This window comes from Fusarium fujikuroi, chromosome FFUJ_chr06 (assembly GCF_900079805.1).
Source record: "Fusarium fujikuroi IMI 58289 draft genome, chromosome FFUJ_chr06".
Lineage (NCBI taxonomy): Eukaryota > Fungi > Ascomycota > Sordariomycetes > Hypocreales > Nectriaceae > Fusarium > Fusarium fujikuroi.
The window spans coordinates 1,458,728-1,477,030 of NC_036627.1; the positions used below are offsets into that span (position 1 = coordinate 1,458,728).

General features: G+C 49.5%; 7 protein-coding genes; 4 read left to right on the forward strand and 3 right to left on the reverse strand.

Annotated features, from left to right (window-relative positions):
• Nucleotides 1–1,579: 1,579 nt before the first annotated feature.
• Nucleotides 1,580–3,169, forward strand: FFUJ_05798 (related to transcription activator; the record flags this gene model as incomplete). Its single annotated transcript, XM_023579051.1, has 1 exon — nt 1,580–3,169. One exon carries the CDS (start codon nt 1,580–1,582, stop codon nt 3,167–3,169), a length of 1,590 nt encoding a protein of 529 aa, XP_023431957.1.
• A 422-nt stretch (nt 3,170–3,591) lies between these two features.
• On the forward strand, nt 3,592–4,284 carry FFUJ_05799 (uncharacterized protein; the record flags this gene model as incomplete). The annotated part of the gene is made up of 1 exon (XM_023579052.1): nt 3,592–4,284. The coding sequence occupies one exon, from the start codon at nt 3,592–3,594 to the stop codon at nt 4,282–4,284; it is 693 nt and encodes a 230-aa protein (XP_023431958.1).
• A 1,039-nt stretch (nt 4,285–5,323) lies between these two features.
• FFUJ_05800 (uncharacterized protein) lies at nt 5,324–6,245 on the reverse strand (the record flags this gene model as incomplete). XM_023579053.1 has 2 exons in its annotated part: nt 5,324–6,120; nt 6,173–6,245. 2 exons carry the CDS (start codon nt 6,243–6,245, stop codon nt 5,324–5,326), a joined length of 870 nt encoding a protein of 289 aa, XP_023431959.1.
• Nucleotides 6,246–7,474: 1,229 nt separating this feature from the next.
• Nucleotides 7,475–9,265, forward strand: FFUJ_05801 (related to acetyl-CoA transporter; the record flags this gene model as incomplete). XM_023579054.1 has 2 exons in its annotated part: nt 7,475–8,871; nt 8,923–9,265. 2 exons carry the CDS (start codon nt 7,475–7,477, stop codon nt 9,263–9,265), a joined length of 1,740 nt encoding a protein of 579 aa, XP_023431960.1.
• Nucleotides 9,266–9,611: 346 nt separating this feature from the next.
• Nucleotides 9,612–10,499, reverse strand: FFUJ_05802 (uncharacterized protein; the record flags this gene model as incomplete). The annotated part of the gene is made up of 1 exon (XM_023579055.1): nt 9,612–10,499. The coding sequence occupies one exon, from the start codon at nt 10,497–10,499 to the stop codon at nt 9,612–9,614; it is 888 nt and encodes a 295-aa protein (XP_023431961.1).
• Nucleotides 10,500–11,170: 671 nt separating this feature from the next.
• Nucleotides 11,171–12,436, forward strand: FFUJ_05803 (uncharacterized protein; the record flags this gene model as incomplete). The annotated part of the gene is made up of 1 exon (XM_023579056.1): nt 11,171–12,436. The coding sequence occupies one exon, from the start codon at nt 11,171–11,173 to the stop codon at nt 12,434–12,436; it is 1,266 nt and encodes a 421-aa protein (XP_023431962.1).
• A 326-nt stretch (nt 12,437–12,762) lies between these two features.
• FFUJ_05804 (related to long-chain-fatty-acid-CoA ligase) lies at nt 12,763–16,449 on the reverse strand (the record flags this gene model as incomplete). XM_023579057.1 has 3 exons in its annotated part: nt 12,763–12,946; nt 12,997–14,909; nt 14,959–16,449. The coding sequence occupies 3 exons, from the start codon at nt 16,447–16,449 to the stop codon at nt 12,763–12,765; spliced, it is 3,588 nt and encodes a 1,195-aa protein (XP_023431963.1).
• Between the last annotated feature and the right edge of the window lie 1,854 nt (nt 16,450–18,303).

An 18,303-nucleotide genomic window follows, 5' to 3' on the forward strand; every position in this document is an offset into this window, starting at 1 on the left:
TACAGACACGCTGTCTAGCACGAGTTGAGCCCAACCCAGCCCAGGCGTGTCCTGTCCGGACGCAGGGATCACATTCCCCGTAGCCCCCGGACCGCGGCAGCGTCAGACTCAGAACCGTGGCTCTGGTGCCGACGAGCTAGCTAGCTTCTGTTGCTACTGGGACTGGTGGCCTAGCTGGTATTGCTACCGGGGGAATTGCAGGGTTTCAGGATCAAAACTGCGTCCACCTGTAAGGTTGATGACAGTAGGCGAAGGAAAATTGTGTGCTGGCTGGGAATCTGGAATAGGGTTTGGAAGCCCGTGATGGAGAAAAACCCATGACAGATGAACTATGCATCCCAGACCGCCTGTTATTTTTCTTCAGTAGGGATGTGATGTGTATCCGTGCCACTACCGGCCGAGATGTCAGATTGGACAACGAGGCTCGTAAAAGAAACATGGTTGCTGTGGCCGGTGGGTTCTTTTGCCGTTGGGTTACAGTTCCAGAATATTTCCCAACAAGTCAACCCTGCCAGGCGATTTGTGATGTACAGTGTATGATGTTGCACCAAGGGTGTTGCAAGCTACGACATATTGAAATAGGAGGTTTATCAGCACATTTTATGCGGTGCAGGATGAAACAAGTCGAGACAGAGCAATATGTGCATGTTGTGGGTAGATAATGTTTCAATATCAGGACACCGCCTTGTTAATAACCTCGGGTTAATGTCTCCGGCTATAAACAGTCCTGTAAGGGACAATTGGCAAATGAGATCATGTGAAATATGAATTTTCATTACGACAAAAGTAATATTATCGGCCAACCTTGATTGAGCTTTCAGCATCGCCAGCATCGACCAAAGATTGTAGTTCAGTTTCAGCTCATGAACAAACCGAATCATACATATCCAACTCGGAGTGACATTCATGCATGCTCATGAACTCAAGGGTCTGGATCAGGTTCATGCTATCTCTGCACCAACCATGTACGCGAGATCTACCACCAAAAAGCAATGTGCATGAGGAGCAACCATCCAACAGCCTATCGTGTTCAAGATTTTATGTCAATGACTCGCAATATTGATTTACTTTAAGTTTAGGAGACGCAACGTCCCATAAACTATGTATAAGAGTTTGAGAGTCAGAATCAGAGTCAGAATTAGAATCAGGGGAGCGTGCTATCTGGCTATGTCCTTGCTGAACGCGAGTCAACGGCTCAAACTACAGCCCAGCTATCTATAGCACCTAGCTCGACAGAGAACTCCACCACTATTCCGATCACTATTTGGCAGCTAGTAAGTGTCCTATGAGACTATCGCTCATGACAATTGACTGAATGAATAGCTTCAATTGCTATTCTGGCATTCCAATGTCAGCCACATACCTTTAGATGACGATGCTGGCTCCCTTCACGTGACACAAGTTGTCTGCCTTCCACAAGTGTTTAGCTCGGCTCTCAGACGTGACCTGACCCCATCGGTTCCGTGCTAAATTAAACGCGCCTTGTCTCCGGGCCAGACAAGCAGACACTGACCTCCACTCTTTGTGACTTCTTATACATATCGACCTCTGCACTGTCTCATACTATTGCCCCTTCGCGATGCCCGCCTGCCATGGCTGCCGAGTACGCAAGGTCAAATGCGACGATGGAAACCCCTGCTCGCCATGCCGCCAGTTTGATGTGCAATGCATCAGATCCACTGCCCCAAGGAAACGCCAGAACCCGAAGCGCGGGCGTCTTGTAGCCCAGGCCAGAGAGGCAAACCTCCAGCACCAACAGCCAAATGCACTCTCGCCAAGCGCTTCCGTGTCTCCTTCGGCAGTTCACTCAACGCCTCATGCGGCTAGTGACTGGCCGCCAGGGAGTAGCCCTGGTTCAGCGATTTCAGGCCCCTATTCGCCAAACTCTGAGGCATACACCACTGGCTTCTTTCACTCGCTGCTGCCCGAGTTTGAGAAGGTTGTATATCCTTTCAGCCCTGCCATCACGCCTGATGAAATAGTCAGGTCAATATCAATGATGCATCACAACTTCGAGGATGCAGCTCTGATATACGCCTATGCAGCTGTTACAACATTTCTATCACAAACCGCGGACAACTCACATGGTAGTGTAGCGGCGCAAATAAACAACCTGGTATATCATAGTCTCGAAGCACAACACCGTGCTGCCGTCGGCTCCCATGGTCCAGGACGTGTAGAGGAGGTAATGCCTCACAATATCAAGCGCATCGTGACATGCATCTATCTCGAGATATCAACTATGGGGCTGCCTCGACTCGACAGAAGTTTCAGCTTCATCCGGGAGGCTATATCGCTAATTCAGATCATGGAGGCTCACCAGCGCACATTACCAGATCCTACTCGGACACCATATCCCATGGCCCGATTTCAGCAAGTCTATTGGGAAGCCTACATCCACGAGAGGTTCCTCACCATCGCTGATGGTTACCCCAGTATCATGGGACCTCTACACACCAATCTTTCAGCACCGGACTCTTCTACACCAGAACATATTCGAGTGGGCTTCAACTGCCTAATAGAACTCTTCCTAACCTTGGATGAGACGTTCCTCGCATGCTGGCAGTCTCAAAGAGGTGCAATCGGCGGGTTGACGGTGCAGTGGATTGAAAGCAAGCAGGTGCAGCTTGACCAAGCTGAGATGAATGCTGCAGCGGCCGAGGCAAGGATGCATTCCGAGGGACACGCAGGTTTCACAGAACTACAGCGCGCGGATCTCTTCATCACTAGACTCTGGCTTCGCACGTTGCTCTGGCAATTAGCACTCTCCCAAGGGCTTTTGCATTCAGGGTCTTCAGATACGACCCACGAAGGCCTATCGCTGCAGTTCCCGGCGTCTCGATTATCAATACAACTCCGCAACTTGGTCGGGCAGCTGGATAGTATTGTGAGTATAGCGACGCAAGGCAGCGGTATCATACAAAAGCTCTTTGAGATCGCCAGCACAATTGCCGACGTCCTCGCTCTACCCTCAGGGCACAGCCAAGCAGAGGATGGACTGCGACCACACGTCAAGGATTTTCTTTACGTGGTCAACTTTTTGCTAGAATTAGGGTTGATGAGAGAGAATCAGAAGGATTATCTCCGCGAGAAATATCACATGTTGCAGCCATTGAACACCGAGGGAAGGATGCCTGCACATGCTGGTGAGCAAGCTGTGGCTTCTTAGAATGATGGTACTATCTGGATAATGTCTCGGTACTTGGCCAGCATAGTAAACGTTATGATCTTTCGTAGTATGTGCAGGTTGGCAGAATAGGATTAGCCATGATGAATGATGATTACCAAGCTTTCCCCAATTTAACATGCCATTTTTCAGAGTATCGGGTTATTCCAGGCTCAGAAACTTATAGCGCACGACCTCATCTGAAAATCTCAAGAATAAGGCTTTCGTCTACGAAACTGACCTCTTACACGGACAACTTACAAGCTCAAGATACCAAGGTTGATCATCCTCCAGTTCCTGCAGATACAAGGATTTTACCTCTTGGCGCCACTCAAAGAGTCCCCGCTCACTCAAACGACGTCAAATAATATTTTATCAGGACTCAACCCACGTACCCTAAACCTTTACCACTTTCAATGTCAACCATGCATTTTCAACCAGTCGAGCAAATGATTGACGAAGCGTATACTGCTCGTCCTCAGGACGAACCCCAAGCGGATGCTGCAGCTACCAATGATGCTCTAGACGACGTTTTTGGCTCGGGACCTTCATCTCCCACTGATTTACGCCCTGATGATGAGTCAGCGGCATCACATCCCTCAGATATTCGCCGTTTGCAAACAGAGCACACAACTGCTGGGTACCGCGAGGGTATTACCGTCTCAAAAGAAAGCAGTCTTCAAGCTGGATTTGACGAGGGGTTCAGTCTTGGTGCAAGCGTTGGCATGAGAGCAGGTCAAATTCTGGGCTTGCTCGAAGGCATCAATGAAGCGGTTCGTGGTCTTAACGAAGCAGATTCTTCCAAGATCGCCGAACTGCTGAAACAAGCACGGGAAGAACTCAGTACACAAGGCTTGTTCACGCCTGAGTATTGGTCCGAAGATGGTAACTGGAAATATGAAGTCACTCCAGCTACGGGAGCCGAAGATGTTGTGTTCTCAGATGTAGCTGATGCGCATCCACTTGTGAGAAAATGGACGGAGATTGTGGATGAGCAAGTCGCTATGTGGAAGATAGATAGGAGCATCTTGGACGACGAGACAGGGGTTAGGCTGGAGAGGGATGAACCACTTGGTTCTGGGGCTGCACTGACGGCAAAGAAGCCGTTAGATTGGTGAACACGGGAGAATCACACACTGCAACGGAGGAATACGAAGGGATAAGTGCGCACAGGAAAGATTGAGGTATGTCAGCTGGTATGTCTACGGTTCGCTTGCTGACCATGCTGGACCTGAAGATTCTGCCAACACCTGAAGCGTGGCGTGTGGTATTTGCATGAGTTGTCAAAGAGCTAACTTGTATTTATTGCCACAAGATGTGCCCAAGCGCAGCTCCATTGAAGATATTCTCATGGCCATGGCGTATTTCCCAAACCTCGCCTATTAGCATTGGCCTCTGCTGATATGGTGTAAGCCATCATGCCGAAAGTTTAGGATCCGCTCATTCTAGTGTAATGATAGTGGGCATGAGGTAGCTGACTAGAATTACGTCTGGCCGTGTATCAATTGAGCTATCTATCTTGGTGATACTGAAGCATTATCACACAGGGCAGAGTCCCATCACGACTCTAGGAATCCGAGACTCGAAATATTCTCTTATTCGGATTCTCAATAGTGCATTTATCCACGCAACACAGTGACCAGTCTTGTCGGTGAATCAAGCACCGTGCTACTCCGTGTAGCCTGGTGCTTGAGTTGGCGTTGTTGCCCATATTTGCTGACACACCGACAATTCAACAGCCCATGCGAGGTGTCTCAGGCGCAACACGTCGACAGTGCCAGGCCCCCGGTAGGTAGTAAGCATCATAATGCCCTTCCTCGGTTGATAAGTATGTGCAATGCATTGTGATCCCTGTGGCTTGCATTGTATCATACCCCTCCTGACACCGCTTCTCTAGTGCTGGGTTCTCAAGGTGTCGAAGAGCCTAACACTTGAAGGGGCGGCGATAACGGCTACTTCAGTTCGCTGTCATGCAAAGTAGTGTTTGTAGCTGGCTGAATTCATATCGATCCCACTCCCGAAGCAGATCACCTTTGATCTGGGAAAACCGTATCATGCAGATCCCTCTTCGTACTTGAAACCTTACTGAAGAGGAGCTCAGTGCGTCACACCAAAATCTGGTTGATGGCCAAGGTGACTTATCGTTGTCCGCGGATCTCAGCCATTGACATATGCCTGGAGGGTTTTGGCCACGTCTTCGATTCGCTCATACTTTCCGTAGAGCTCCTTCGTTGTCTCCCAATCACGGCCTTCTCTGCCAAACATCATAAGTTTGACAACCCTTCCGTCATTGTCCATAACAACTCTGCCACTTCGATCATCAGCCCAAGAGAATCGAATCTGCTTGGCCTCAATATCAGCTATCCCAACCTCGACAATGTCATCAGGCAGAACCGTATCGTCCACCCTGTCGTGCAATCCGAGGCTTCGTCGCAGGTCCGCAGAGACACCAAGTCGGTTGTGATACCGCACGATTTCTCTTCGGAGCGCCCTGACGAAACGATCGAGATTTTGCTGGGGAGACTTATCGCTCTCTGGCCGTGGTGCCGGAAGATAACGGGCTGCCAAGCCGGCTATGGGTATCGCAGAGGGCAGAGTGTTTCGGTGGATGCGCAGGTATTTGGAATTGAAGTATGGTCTGTTAAGCATGACATAGTAAGGGAGCAGGAACTGGCTCTTGGACATGACTTCGAAGCGCAAGCCAAGGACATGCCCTCCGTCAACTGCATTGGGATCAGGGTCTTGGACCTTGAAAGCAGTGACAGAGCTGCCTATGCGATAAAGACATTGCTGGTTATATGCTTTCTGTTTGTCGGCTTCGCTCAGTAGCTTCGTACGGAATGGGATATTCCGAGATGATAGAGAATTCTTGGATGGTTTGAGAAAAGCTTGTGTCGAGGGCGCAGCAAGAATTGTTGATGTTTCGATTTTGAGCGACTTGCGCAAAGCAGCGGCTATTGAATGCATTAGATCATGTTTGATGCGCCATTGTGGACAACGACTGACCTTGTTCTTTAAGCGTTGTAATTTCTTGATCAAGGAGTTCACTATCCGTTGGAGCAGCTGGTTCGGATGACATGATTGTCCAGTGTGTATGGGATGAAGAGATGGTGAGTAGGGTTGCTGATGATGTTGTTTTGTTACAGTCTGTTTACAAACAATTGGTTTTGTGGCTACCATTGGTTGAAGCTGTGCCGGGGGGGGGGGGGACGATAAGATAAGAGACAATTAGTTTCCAAATTTTGACTAGCATCAAATAGAATGGCCATGTGATCTAATAATAAACCTCCAATGCACAGACAAGACAGGCCAAAGTGAAGTATTTCATGGAAATTCTGTATATTTATTGAGCAGACTATCTAGGCTCCGTGTGATATTGCTACCGCACCTTTGTTAGCATTTCTGTCAACCAATGTCTTACTTGGTCTCCATCTGTAAGTCATCCTCGAGTGACAGATCGGACTTGTTCTTATTGGCTGTGACCCCGGAACATCATCAGCAGCCAACCCCTGACGCGCTTCCTCTTCTGGAAAGATGCGAGTTCCGAAGAGCCCTTGGCTTTTGGGGTTTGGGTCTGCTATGTTCACGCAGCGGCTTGTGAGTGTGGCACCTTGTTGGGTTCAGGGTCAGTTTAGGTATTTCAACGGTTTGAATAAGTTATATAGAGGGTTGAGGTTATTCTGACCGCTATCGTGACACCTATTGAGATATCTCTTACGTACCTAGGTAGTTGATATCTTTCGCCACTGAAGCTTTGCAAAGAGGCCAGGTAGAAGAATCATCCTTACCTATCCCCATTCAAGACCCTAGATCCATCTCCAGCAAGCAGTCCAATCATACTTCACCATTAAAGGCCACGGTAGCGGGAGCCTGCCAGGTTCCCTTCTTTTTATACGCCAAACCGTATCCGAAACGCAGGCCAGCAGTGACCTTCTGTATCTGAGGCCCGCTTCAGATTTACTGGCCTAAAATACCTAGCTCAGCACTCCAGGAACTGACAAATACAAGTCTTCCATTTCTTCTTCATTCCTTCAACTACAGTACATTCTCTCGCTCACTCACTCAAACATTATTCTTCACTTCTCTTCGAATTCTACTTCTTGGCTTTTCACAACTTGCGACCTCCTATCCTTGGAATTCTCCATATTATACGTCACGACAAGACATCTTGAACCCACCCGCATCTGACTTTGACGCTTTTGACGCCTCGTCGCATTCGTTCAACCCCCCTTTACATCCTTCCACGGTACTACCACTCCTTTATACTGTTACGTGCCGTAGTCCCGACTCCCGTTACTCTTGGCCCCTATGACCGCCAGGGCTCGACGACCTCAAAACAAACCCGCCCGGCCGCCCCTGACGATCAAGACAGAAGCAGAGGATGCGAATGGACACGGTCATCTTAACGGCAACGGCAAAATGAGCAGCGGAGTAGAGATGCGCCGCAAGTCGGCCAACCCAGACGCCGATAACGTTGCGGCCAACTTCATCAAGAGCGAGTCCTTTTCCCTCGACGATCCGATCCCAAAGACCCCTTCTCTTAACAATCATGGTTTCTTCGATCTTCCTCGACAAGACCAGAGGAACTTTCTCCTCTTGGTGCTATTATACTTCTTGCAGGGCATCCCCATGGGCTTGGCCACAGGCTCTGTGCCTTTTTTGCTGAAGAACCATATGTCATACAGCGAAATTGGTATCTTTAGTCTTGCTTCATACCCTTACTCTCTGAAGCTGTTCTGGAGTCCTTTCGTGGACGCCGTTTGGAGTCCCAAGATTGGTCGGCGCAAGACATGGATCGTCCCGATTCAGTTTCTCTCCGGCTTCGGTATGCTCTGGTTAGGATCTCATGTGGAAGATATGATGGCCTCCGCTGGTAAGCCTGGCGGCATGACAGCGTTCTCGTTCATGCTTTGGTGGTTCTTTCTCGTCCTCATGTGTGCCACCCAGGATATCGCTGTGGACGGCTGGGCGCTCACTCTTCTGACCCCTGGAAACGTGTCATACGCTTCAACTGCGCAGACTGTTGGTCTCACTGCAGGCCACTTTATGTCATACACTGTATTCCTCGCCTTCAATGCTGCCGACTTTGCCAACAAGTGGTTCAGGGCGGTTCCCTCAGATGATGGCCTTCTCTCACTGGGGGGATATCTTAAGTTTTGGGGTTGGTCATACATCATTGTCACCGTTGGACTTGGCCTTTTGAAGAAGGAGGACAAGTCGCAGAACGAAGATGGAGTCTGGGACGTCTACCGCATCATGTGGGGTATTCTCAAGCTCAAGAACGTCCAGACCATTATCATTGTTCATCTGATTGCCAAGATTGGCTTCCAGGCTAACGACGGCGTTACAAACTTGAAGCTCCTCGACAAGGGCTTTGGCAAGGACAATATGGCACTGACAGTTCTCATCGACTTCCCATTCGAGATTGGTCTGGGCTACTATGCCGGAATGTGGTCACAAAAGTATACACCCATGCGCCTTTGGTGCTGGGGATTTGTGGGCAGACTTGTTGCTGCTCTCTCTGCCCAATTCGTCGTCGCTATTTTCCCCGATGAAGGAGTTACATCATGGTATCTGTTGGTGGTCATCGCTGAACACCTTTTCTCAACATTCACAAACACGATCATGTTTGTCGCTGTCTCTGCTTTCCATGCGCGAGTGTCTGACCCGGTCATTGGCGGCACTTACATGACACTCCTTGCAACGTAAGTAACACCTGACTCATATGTCACCGGTACTAAGCTAACAATTTGCAGTGTTTGCAATCTGGGCGGCACATTCCCTAGATACTTCGTACTCCGGCTCGTTGACAGCTTCACTGTGGCTACGTGCGAACCTGGCAAGTCAGATGCCACGACAATCAAGGGCACACTTATCAAAGATGCATTCTCATGCGCTGTTCAGTCTGAGAAGGAGAGATGTGAGGCCGGCGGCGGAACATGCCACATGATCCACGACGGATACTATACAGTGAACATATTATGTGTCCTGTTTGGTGCTGCAACCTTCTTCTGGTACATCAAGCCAAAGGTGTTGCACCTTCAGAGTCTACCTCTGCGGGCATGGAGATTAGCACCGGGAAACGAGAACAAGCGATAGATCAAGAGGAGGAAGAAGTCTAATGTTAATTTGGCAACATGTACAAGTAGTAGATTGGGAAGCATGCGCTGCAGCGCTTGATACCAGCGGATATATTAGCACAATATACTTAGATGGTTGCTCATTCACAAGATGGTAGCCCTAGCCGTTCAAGTCAAATACACTTTGTTTAGTTATTACGTCGCAGTTCTAACGAGTTAGGTCCGTCTATATTCATGGGGAGCTTCAAATGCTGATAAACCCCAATACACACCAAACGCCACGCAATTTCGAAGTATTATGCCCAGTTTGCTACGCACATAGCTGCCCAACCACACCCCAGATTCTGATCATGATCCCCTGCCCGTTATGTACGTGACCAGTTGCGGAAAAACAAAAGAACGATGCAAGCATACGAAAAGATAGCGAACGTGAATAACACCAACAAGACACCGAAGAACAAGCAGTCGAGACATGCGCGACCCCACGTCTCCCTGGCGTCTTCCTTGGATGGCCTGTGTTCCTCTCCCGTTGAATAACTATAGCGGTCATTCAAGTATGAACTGCGTCTGTGGGGATGTCGAGTGACATGTTGTAGCGTATCAAATGGCCTCGCGGCACCAGCATTCGGTGATCTGGCAGTGGAAGGGAGAAGGGGAACGCGCTCTATCGGACGCATATACAGGACTGAACTGTCGCTGTCAGATGAAGACCCTGGACTGTACTGAGGCGATGATGAGCTGCTTCCATAGGGAGGTCGTTGAAATTGATCTGCCAATTCGAGGTCTAGAGTTCTGGGAAAGCGTTTTCGAATTCGCGCCGGAGTACGATATTCTGAAGTTGGTGATGCGCTGCCCTCGGACGGGAGGATTTCAAAGCTTGAAGAGAGAGGCGCCCAATATCCCCGAGAAGGAGGTTCCAGGATATTAACCGAAGGACGCTCGATCTTTGGGACGTGACGAAGGCGAGCCCTCTGTTGTAGGAACTCTTCTCCCCCAGGCTGCGTCCTGTTTCCTATAAGAGCGCCGAACTCTGCGTTGATCTCTGCTTGTAACTCTGCAGTGGTAGGACCCGGAGGCGACGCATAAGTAAGAGGGAGATTGTAATCGTCGAACTTGGAGATCAAACTGAGATCGATGGGCTCAGGCCTGTTGTCGCGAGGACGCTGCGAGAAGAGTAGGGCATGGTGTGGCTGAGTCCCAGAACGGAGGGGAAGAGGTTCGTGGTAGTGCTCGCGACCGCTGGAATAACTCATGTTGATGGCAGAAGGACTGAATAACTTCCAGACAGTATGGAGAAGGAGCTTTTGGAGGCTTGTTGGGAGTCAGATACGCGTGATAAGGGATAGCGGCCGTCAGTAGACAAGGCCTACAAGGCCTACAAGCAAACAAAAACTTCAGCTCTGTTGTCAAAGTTGTCGATGTGAAGGAAGCGGCAAGATAATTTGTGCTGGGAAGCTGAAGATTCTTATACAGGCCCGATTTGGTGAAGGTCGGGAACAGCAGGAGTTGAGCGGGAGAGTACTTGAACAAAGGGCCCGAACATGAAGAGAGTGCTGTGAATTTACTTTTTGTTCAACAGATGGACTACTGCCATTTGATGATTATGTTAATGTCCTATGAATGTGATGCTAGTTTAGTCGGTGAAGATGATTTGTGCGAGAACGTATGGTAGAAATGTCAATGTGGTCGATGTTCTTTGCTGAACGGTCTGGTTCACCTGGACAAGTTATGATGTTTAACTGAGGAATAATATTCAAGGTAACGAGTATCTGTCCAGCCCAAAACACTCACAATTCACATGCACAGGTTTCTATAGGATTGAGAGGCCAATTCTCACTCTCTGAGTATATAACGCCATAACCCATACTGCCCCAATGGACTTAACCCAGCCCAAATTCCTTCAAGAATCGAGAGTCTGGCAGGTATGTTCGGCTCCCCTGACAACTCTAGACTGTCTCATATATCCGATCCTCGCTCAACTGATACCGACTATTTTACTCCATATCTTAGACTCCCAGGAGAACAATCACTCCAGCCGGCCCAGAGCTCTGAGCGAAATATGGAAACCCAGGAAGCTCGACCTATTTCTTCACCACAAGCAGTAAACCAAAGCCTCCGAGAGCTAGTCGACTCGAGAATTGCCAGTCCAGCGAGTATGTTTGGTGGCACTGCAGACTTACAGCTATTCAGTATTAGAGAGTTTCGCTCACCGATCGCAGGCTACTTTTCTCGAGATTTCAACCTTCAGGGACCGCAGTTCCTGGAGAAGGTTCATGATCAGTGCGAAAAGATGGACGACGTCAAAGCTCGATACGAAGATCTTTGGCTTTCAACCCAGCTATTTTGGGATCTTATGCTTCGAATGCAGCCGAACTGTGTCACTTCTGATATTAAAGTTCTGAGAATTGCAGTTGACCTGATGCTTGATGCCGTTGTTGGTCGCATGCTTCCCCAGCTTCGACCAGAGTATCACCCAGTCCTCGCAGAAAGCCACCTACAAGCACTCAGTCGTCGTCTCCGTGCTCTGGAACTTCGTCTCCGAACCGACATGGGGACATGTGGCAAGTCACCCAAGATGCTTTGCGGGTGTTTAATTCCTGTAAAGCGTCCCAACAACAAGGACAGGCTCTGGACATGTCACTTGACTATCAGAAAGGACGAAAAGGGGCGCCCTGAGGATCGAGGACTCAAATTTCGAGATTTGGCTGGTCTTCTCCGCCTTGAAGACTTTCTCTCGCATGTCTACAATGAATTCGAGCCTCAACTGAGCCCAGCAAGTCCAGCAGCAGACTGCGGAATTATCCACACTGCTATTGCGCTCATGGATGATGATATCAAGAGGTTCATACCTAAGAAGGACTACCATACTGCTGATGAGCTTAAAGCAGAGTGGATTTATGTCCTATGTCACGAGACCTTTCGCTCCTCTACCGTCCTTGAAGTCATGGGTATCGTCAGTGATGCTGTGGATTTTAGCGAGAGAGATGGGACTCAAATACATCGAGAGGAATGTGACCTCTGGGCTCCCGAAACGGTTCCTGAACCACTCACCACAACTGCACGCTTTAGAAAACTGACAACGTTCCGGCCTGATCCGAACCGGGGAGTGAGTCCTCTGCATCCTTCTTATTGGAAACGGGACTCTAAGAGCTCGGAGAACTCTTCTATGAGTCGAGGGCATAAAGGTTGAGAGGATTGAATGGGTCTTTTGTGTAATATAGAAACACGGCAGTTGTTGAGGTATGCTTTGCTTAGGTCTAGAAATGGATAGTATTGGTGTTTAAGGGGCGCAGAATTGCCCTTTGGTACCTGGATAGAACAAATTGACATAAACTTGGGACTCAAAATGTAAAATATTAGAAAATAAATGACAGAAAAGACATTGACAACGCCTTGCAATATTCTGCCGTGACCCCATCATGATACCCGTCATAACTCTCATATGGTCGAAGCATCACGCCCAATGCTATACCCCGAACAACTCCTTCTTTTTCCCATCTATAATCCCATCATTACTCATAGTCGAAACACATCGCTCAACTTCTTGTCCCAGTTGCATTCATCGCACAGTTTTCTCATTACATCCGATAAATCATCGCAGTGTCGTTCGACTTCCTTGTCGTTCATTTGCGCCGTGTCCCAAGAAGCAATAAAATACAAGTTGATCGAATCAATCATAAACGCGTTCCAGAAAAATCCACTATCCGATGTGTTAGTTGTAGGTCCACGAGTAGGAAGGCTTGGGCTTACCAGTCAGGCCAGTCATAGCGAGCAATGGGCTCGAGAGAAGTGAAATCGGATTGAGGTCCTTTTGCAAGACTCATGGCTAGGGAAACATCCCAGACGAAAGACTGTCTGAATGATGCATCGAGTGCAGCTGGCCCTTCGTCACTGAGGTTTTGAACAACCTTGTTCCAAGGAACATGCTCGTGTTCCTTTGTCTCTTCGCTCTCAGCCAACAAGCGCTGAAGGAACTCGAGCACAGTCTCGTTACGAGCCACTTCGGTCATGTTCAGCACCCACTGAACGGTAGGACCGTCAATGCTCATTGCTGGCGGAAGAAGCTTGTCCATCCATTTCGGAATGAAAGGCCAATAGCGTCCGCTCTCCCAGACGTTGAGTAGTGCGTGGGATGAACCAGTCTGGAGAACATTGAATAGTACTATGGCACTTTTGGTAAAAAGTGACGGATGAATGTTGTGCTCATCCTGTAGTTTTGCGAGACCCGACAATGCAAGGACTCGACCAGAACGTGGGTATTGGAACTCGTGTGCGCGAGTATCCCATTTGCCATTCCAGACTTTATCGCGAACCTGGCGACGCTCCTTTGCAAGCGGAGAGCCTTCGTCGTTGGCAATCAACAGGCCTGGGGCTTTCTGAGGTGGCCACAAGGCGCCACTGAAGCGAGAGATGCCGCGAAGTCTGCGTGTATGAAATGCAATGTTCTTTCGCGCAGGTTCGCTGTCTTCATACTGCGTGAAAAGGTCGGAGAATAACCGAAATGGGGTCAAGGCTGGGATATCGGCGTTAATGTCTTGAATCCAGTGGTCGAGCTCGTGGTACCATTGAGTGATGGAAAGCGCATCAATAACAGAGTGATTGAATGTGAAACTCAGAAACAGCTGACCATCTGACATGGTTCTTACAACATCAGTTTGAAACATAAAAGGCGACGAATGCGCCGGCGAAGAATCGTCTCTGAAGATGTTCCACGCATCGTCCTCAGAGTCAACCTCGACCTCGTGAACAAGCTGATCAACTAGTGCGGAGCTGGTTACAAGAACAGCGTGGAACGGAACACGATTCGAGACAGGGAACACAATCGTCCTGAGCATCGGCCTCGAGTCCAGCGCCTTTTGCAGGGCGCGCAGAATCTGATGCTGCGCAACGTTGCAGACGCGAAACACCATGCGGTTGTGGTAGGACTGCGGCCGTGACCCAATCGCCGTCCGGTGGAGCGAATGTCTGATCGGTAGCACGTCTTCGATGTCGGAAGGGGAGAAGCCTGCACGTACTACCGCTCGTTTGGCAAAGAAGAACGTGTCCTTCTCCTCGGCTGGGGTACTCGTAAACCAAGAGCTGGAGCTGGAGGTTCGAGCTTCTTGTTTGGACGAGGGCGGATTATACCGGGGGACTTCCGGGGTTACAACAAGGCGAGCTTGTTGTAGTTTCCGAGACAATAGAAGATGCGCTTGCTTTTCGATTGTATCGTTCTCGACAAAGTCTTGCAGGTAGAGTCTTTGGCCACAGATACGAAGAACGTGGTCACAGTAACGCAGCAAAGTAATGCTGTCGGCGAGATACTTGAATCTCTCCGTTACCGAGGGCCGAGTACCAGTGAGTTGCTCACAGATGCCAAGCAACTTGTCGACGAAAGGTGGTGTCGATGCTCCATTGCTGAGTTGAATCTTGGTTGGACTGTTCGCTTGTCGATGCTCCAACACTCGCGCTTTGAGCTGTTGTTTCTTGACTTTGCCGAGAGCTGTCAAGGGGAACTTCTCTAGTCCGAGCTCTTGTAGGGTGTAAACGCTCTCGAGGGCATAGCGTTGGTCGGCTTTCCTTGCTTTTTCCATGACTTGCGCTTTAGTCATGTCTTGGGGTAAAACGACGATAGCAACGGGGACTTGGCCAGCAAGATCGTCTGGTATTCCGATGACTTGAACCTGCGGGAGAGTTAGACACAGGGAATGCATGGATTTATGCTCAACCTACCTGCAAGCCATTGAGCTGCTGGAGTTCCCGCTCGATGTTGATAGGGTAAATGTTCTCTCCGCCACGAATAATCAAATCCTTGTACCGGCCAAGGATATACACGACGCCCTTTTCGTCGATCCTGGCTTGGTCTCCAGTGGCTAACCAGTTGCCCGTTTCATCAGTGTACATGGACCCATCAGCACCCCTGTTGAAATATTTCGTAACGACAGATGTCCCGCCAATGTGCAATTCTCCGATCTCCGATCGAGGTAGTATTTCCCGTGTTTCGGGCCGGCAGATCCTCACTGCCGCTCCTGGAAGAACCTTGCCAACACCAGGATGCCAGCCGTCTACCAGATCAGGGTCATATCGCTGCCAAGTGATGATGGGAGCGCCCTCGCTCATGCCAAAGACTTGGATGGCCATCTGGGCACCCAGCCCTTCACGACAGAGTCGAATGTCTTCAGCGCCGATGGACGTACCGCCGATGGTTACGATACGAAGATCGAGTTGATCTGCACTGGGAAAGCTGGGGTGTGCCATGAGGGCTTTGACGAGGGTGGGAGTGGCTGACATGATGGAACACTGCTCTTGCACAAGGGCCTTGAGAGTGGCATCCACGTTGAAAGACTTGGAGGGAAACACAGCAGTGCCACTCCAGCGCCATGCGCGGAGAGCGTTGTTGATGGCGAAGACGTGGGAGACGGGCGTGTGGATAAGCCATCTCAACGGCCCCATGGCGTTGACTTCGGGGTCAAAGTCGCAGCACTGGGAGATGAGATTGCGGTTCGTGTGCCAGCATCCTTTGGGTTCGCCCGTTGTTCCGCTTGTGAAGATGATTAGTGCTGGGTCTTCGTCTTGGTTGTAGTCAACACTATCTGTGATCGTGTGTGTTGGGTCTACTTGCTCTGTAGGCTTCAGAAGATCAGACAGCGTGTACCAGCTATCGAGGTCGCTCTCTGTACACAGTATACATATACTGGACTGTGGAATCTGGGCGTCAGAAAGGTCGAGAGCCTTTGCGCCTTTTGCATCTTGTGCCACCAACACATGTGGCTTGACGGATAGGATCGTCTTCTTTGCATCTAGAGGAACGGTTGCATCAAGAGGCACAAAAGCCATGCGAAGCTTGGCCGCTGCCCAGAAGAAGAGACCCCATTCAGCACAGTTGCCAAGAACCACGGCTAGTCGCATGCCCTCTCGACAGCCCAACTTTTCTAGGGACTCGGCGAGTCGTTCTGCCTTGTCCTTGAGCTGCGAATAGCTCCATCTTAGGTATAGCTCTTTAGTGCCAGTGGGTGCTTGGTGTTGGTCGTTTGACAAGTGATTGTGTGGTTGCCAAAGCGAGACAATGGCATCTGCATCTGGGCTCAAATGGGCAGCATCTTGGAAAAGATCCCAAAGCGTGAGATGCAAATCGAGAATAGGATGACCAAATACTTCGGAAATAGTAGATTCGTCGTTTGAGGCGTCGATCGAGTTACCATCATGTGAGACAATTGGCTCCATAGTGTGGGTGGGCCAAGAGGTGTAGTGTAGGTAGGATAGTGTTTAGGTGAAGAAAAAGCAAATCGTGGGAAGGGTAAGGAAGGGGAAGAGAAGGCGGGAGAAAAAAAAGAGGCTGAATCAAGAAACGAATATTGAACACGCATGTAAGTGGTACAGAGACCAACAAGAGATGATCAGCATACCTACCTAGAGTAGAGGGCCATGAAGGGAATATTGCAGGGTTAAATACGATCCCTAGAACTCAGCTGCTGAAACCCAAAAGCAGACGGTCCTCAGAGTGTACAGCATCTACCCAATTCGACACTAGGCACCACCAACAGTGCGCTACGAGACTGGCTTGACTCGTTAACCATGTAAGATCATTCCAACAGAGTTCAATGCAACCTCAACATAGGTACATACAACAAACCACAGCAGAAAATAGAAGGATCCGACAGCTTGGTCCGCCCGAACCCGGCTGACACTGTACACGTCGGAGAGCTCATTACAGTAGCACAGATGGCGTTCGGCCCAATCACTACCTCGGGTTTACAGCCACTCGCCCTGTGAGCCAACGACGGAACCGCATGTATTATCGTCTGGGAGCACGACATCAGCTCTCCCGGGGTCTTGCTTCTACTCTACTCTGCTCTACTGCTGCTGCTGTTGTTGTCTTGTCCATGACCTCTTAGGTTGCAGGATCTTTGAGCACGGGGCGTGGGCGTGTGCGTGCTTGGACAAGTACGAACTCAGACATTATATCTGAGACAATAGCACTAATCCGGACGTTTGAGAAACAGGATGATCGCCGTAATCTACCGTGAGGCCGCTTCCGCCTTGTTGTCAGCCGGAACATCAATTCTTCACGTTTCCAAGTGTTTCAATCTAATATTGACATATCACGAATCCTGACTCTCATCAGACCCAAATCCTGGGACTCGCCCAACTGCTGCTCCATGTTATTTTCCACCTGTATGCACCCATACCCTTGTGAACCTTGAGGACCAACAAGTGACCTTTAAAGCCTCGCTCTTTTCAGGGGAGACCCTTGGAACAAAACGGTCAACCTCCGAGTGTCCCGTCCCGAGCCGCCTTCGCCTCGCCTAAAAAGATATTTATGACAATGACATGGAGTAGTTAAAACACGATGGCATTCTCCACAAGACAGACTAAAACATTGCGGGTTACTAGCGGCAGTCAAGACAAGATCCAGTCCTCAAACCGAGACATTGATGGGCGAGACATATCAAGACAGAGGATGTTACTATTCTGCAACCTCGACTGCAGTCGTGTCTCTGTTGATCATGGTTTTTTCTCTGCGGTCTCTGGTGGCGTGGTCCATCCTTTCAACACGGTAGACATAGAATTAGGCAGGTCTTTAGGTCCCAAAAGCCTCAATCTGCATATCAGCATGGATAGTATTTATTGTGCCGAGGTATTCGGGCCTAAATCTTGGAGTGTATCTTGACATGGCACAACTTCTGCAAAGCTCCTGTAAGTTGTTAATGTCTCATGGTGAGATAAATTACGCTGTCTCGGTCTGTGCCGCATCTGAATCTCGCCTTGCCTAAGTGTGTTCATGCTTCGTGCTCATGCTCATTCCCATGCTCATGCTCATGCACCGCTGTCAATTCCCGGGTTCCTCTCATACCCCTGACCAAGATAGAATCCGTCATCACTCGTGTCACCAGTGGCGCTGACCTCATAGGACGGAGAATGCAATATCCTCAGCTGATGATATCAACCGACCAAGGAATTATTAGCACATCCGGTGTGTGGGCTGCTCTCCTGATACAAGCCCGAGTGTCCTATCCCCCCTTCGATCTACGCCAGGCCCCGAAGCTACTTGGAGGATAATGATCAATGAATAAAGAT